This window comes from Grammomys surdaster, unplaced genomic scaffold, assembly GCF_004785775.1.
Source record: "Grammomys surdaster isolate TR1022 unplaced genomic scaffold, NIH_TR_1.0 132945, whole genome shotgun sequence".
Classification (NCBI taxonomy): domain Eukaryota; kingdom Metazoa; phylum Chordata; class Mammalia; order Rodentia; family Muridae; genus Grammomys; species Grammomys surdaster.
The window spans coordinates 381-3,472 of NW_021622172.1; the positions used below are offsets into that span (position 1 = coordinate 381).

The 3,092-nt window shown below is 58.9% G+C and overlaps 1 protein-coding gene across 1 annotated transcript; it reads left to right on the plus strand.

The window, feature by feature from the left end:
- Nucleotides 1-297: 297 nt before the first annotated feature.
- LOC114615694 lies at nt 298-3,048 on the plus strand (the record flags this gene model as incomplete). Its single annotated transcript, XM_028761355.1, has 2 exons — nt 298-1,017; nt 2,364-3,048. Coding segments are annotated over 2 exons (1,214 nt in total), but the record flags the coding sequence as incomplete, so codon positions are not given.
- Nucleotides 3,049-3,092: the final 44 nt, after the last annotated feature.

Consider the following 3,092-nt stretch of genomic DNA (forward strand, 5'->3'; position numbering starts at 1 on the left):
TTTCCTGGGACAAGGCGACACCCTCTACGGCATAGGTCACATTTTCGTCCCCCTTTCCTGTTCTCTCCGTCAGATACACGCTCCACCTGCCGGCTTTTTTTTTTTCTTTCCTTCTAGGGCGCCAACAGTGGCAGGATTGGAAGGCAAAGGAGTGGGTGGGGCTCGGGACAACTAATTTCTCTTTCTAGGTGGGACTGGGGCTCGGGAAAGAGGCCTGTCCCGATTGGGGGAACGGAGCGGTGAGGTGGGGGAACCTGACACTGACCTGCTGTCCCCTCCCCCTTTCTCGCTTGGCAGCACCAGGCCACTACAGTTACCCGGAGGTGCACCCCCCAGCCCCGCCCCCCAACCCCCGTCCCCGGCCTCCGCGGCCCTCCCCGCCCTTGCCTCCCCCAGAGAGGGGCGAGAAAGAGTGGCATCACCGGCCGAGACTGCCCCAGCCTCCCCGACGGCCGTGGGGTAACCTGACGACTGAACTGGGCCGCTTCCGCGGCACGGTACAGGACCTGGAGCGTCACTTGCGAACCCACGGCTACCCGCTGCGCGCCAACCAGACTTACGCGTCGGTAGCGCGCCACATCCATGAGTTCTTGAAGCGCCATCAAACAGCGGGTGCCCCAGCATCCCAGCCACGTCACCCACACCCCACCACTAGTTCCACCCAAAGCACCAGGAAGCGGGACTCGGATCAGGGTGCTGTGGGCCCAGCATCGGATGGTGCATACCCGGTGACTGCAGCGCGCCACCCGAAACCCGAGGTGCTGGGCAGTGCAGCTGACGGCTCGCTGATTGTGTCCCTGGACGGGCTCCGGGGTCAGTTCGAGCGCGTGGTGTTGCGCTGGCGGCCACTGCCACCGGCCGAGGGCCCCAGCGGGGAGCTGACTGTGGATGGTTCGGAACGCACTGTCCGCTTGCCCAACCTCAGGCCCGGCACTACTTACCACGTGGAAGTCCATGGGGTACGGGCAGGGGAGACTTCCAAGTCCTACGCCTTCATCACCACCACCACCACCACAGGTAGTGTGGGCGGGGCCTTGGGCTGCCCACCCCCTGTCCTGCGTCACCTGCCTTCAGGATTATACCTGCTTATTCCTGCTACCTCACCAATTAGGCCTCCACCCCTCACCATGTCCTTCCACCTCCTAGTCTACCTGGCCCAGGCTGCAGGAAACTACCACAGAAAGCTGCTCGCCACTGTCACAAAAAACCTACCCGATCCCAGGGTCCTGGCATCCTCCTGAGGATAATCAAAGCTAAATAGACCCGGCTTGTGAAGTTCCCTGGCTCACACCTGGGTTCCCAAGCTCTTTGACAATGCCTGCTACTGCCAGGCAAGTCTAGCATCTTGACATAGCGACACAATAATTGTCTGCAAAGTTCATACTCAAGAACCTTGCACTTGAGTTTGTTTGGGTTTTTTTCTAACTAGATAAAAAAAAAGCCTAAAACCACAAAAGCACCATCTCATAATGTTTAGAGCAAGTTTAGAGTTTTGTGTACGGCTGCACTCGGAGCTGACCTGCGGTTAGGATGCCTCCCGTGCAGGCGGTGGAAGGCCGCCTTGTGTCGGCTGCAGTTTCGGTGGGTGGGATTGAAACCAGAGATTCCCACTCTGACTCACTGCGGCGACGGTGCCTGATGCCTGTGGTCTGTGGTTATTTCCCACAAGTTGGCTTTGACCTTGACCGGATGCAGCAAAATGGCTTGAGGGGTGGCCTTGAAAGCCATCGGGGCCACATGTGGACGGTGGGAGGTGAAACCACGGGGTTTCCTGAACCGCTTTCCCAGACTTGGCTCCCCTCCAGCTGGTTTCTCCCACAGGACTGATGCCTGGTCCAGGGACAGGGTGCTTTGTGGCTGCAGGGTCGGGGTGGACCTGTTCTTCCTCCATAGGGCCCAGATGCCACAGGAATTGGACCTCCGTCCACCCTCGCACCCTGTTTGCGCTCCACCCTTTCCCTCCTAACGACACAGCCCCCTCCTTTCTTCCAGGCTTCTCACTACAGCACTAATGGAAGGTGGAGAGAGTCCAGTGGGGGTGGGGGCAGTGTGGACATTTGGAGCCTGGGGTCGGGGAAGCCTCTAGCAGGGAGAGATAGCAGGTTTTATCTGTCACTGCCTGCCCTAAGCCAGGCCTGCCTGATCCAGAAAGAGCTCCATGGGGAGGACTCCTTTTGGAGGACTCGGCCCAAATATGGGAAGAAGAAGGCTGAAGAGCAGCTTGGGAGAGGGGAGGGAAGCCTTCTGGCCCTCAGAGGCTGGAGGGCACACTTGGGGCCTGGGGGTGCCCTTCCTGATCTTATGCTCCGCTCTCCTGTTTTTGTTTTTGTTTTTTTTTTCTTACTCACTCTGCTCCTTCCCAGGGTCCTTACCCTCTGGCCTCTTGGAGGCTACCGATGAGCCTCCTCCCTCAGGCCCCTCTACGACCCAAGGGGCCCAGGCTCCTATCCTGATCCTGGAGCACCACCCTCTGGGAGAGTTGAAGGTGCTGGGCAGGGACAAGGCAGGGCGCCTCCGAGTGGCCTGGACTGCCCAGCCCGACAGCTTTGCCCACTTCCAGCTGCGCATGCAGGTGTCCGAGGGGCCTTGGGAGCACGAAGAACTGCTGCCAGGAGACGTCCACCAGGCTTTGGTGCCCCCACCCCCTCCCGGAGCCCCCTACAAGCTATTCCTCCATGGGATCACCCCTGGGGGGGAGCTCTCTGTTCCTATCACCTACCAAGGCATTATGGGTACATTCTTGACTGTGTTGGGAGCTGTGCCCTGCGACTGGGGTAGGGGCTGGGGCCATCTCAGGACTCTAGAAGTAGGACAGCACTTAAGGCGCCAGGGAAGGGCAGGCCTGACTGGAAGATAAAAGAAAGCAAAGGAGAAAAAAAAAAGTGAGAGTTCAGAGGGGAGGCAAACAGAAGAAGCATCACAAGGACAGTCTGCCATGGAGTCTGAGGTGGCATGGTGACCCGTCCAGGAGGGTCTATGTGTGCCTCACTTCCTGGTTGTCCCTCTGCTCTGCCCTGGTCCTAGGATGGGGCTCTCAGATGTATTTTCTCCCAGGGACCACACTTGTGGTTGCATTGGTCAGCTTTTTTTTA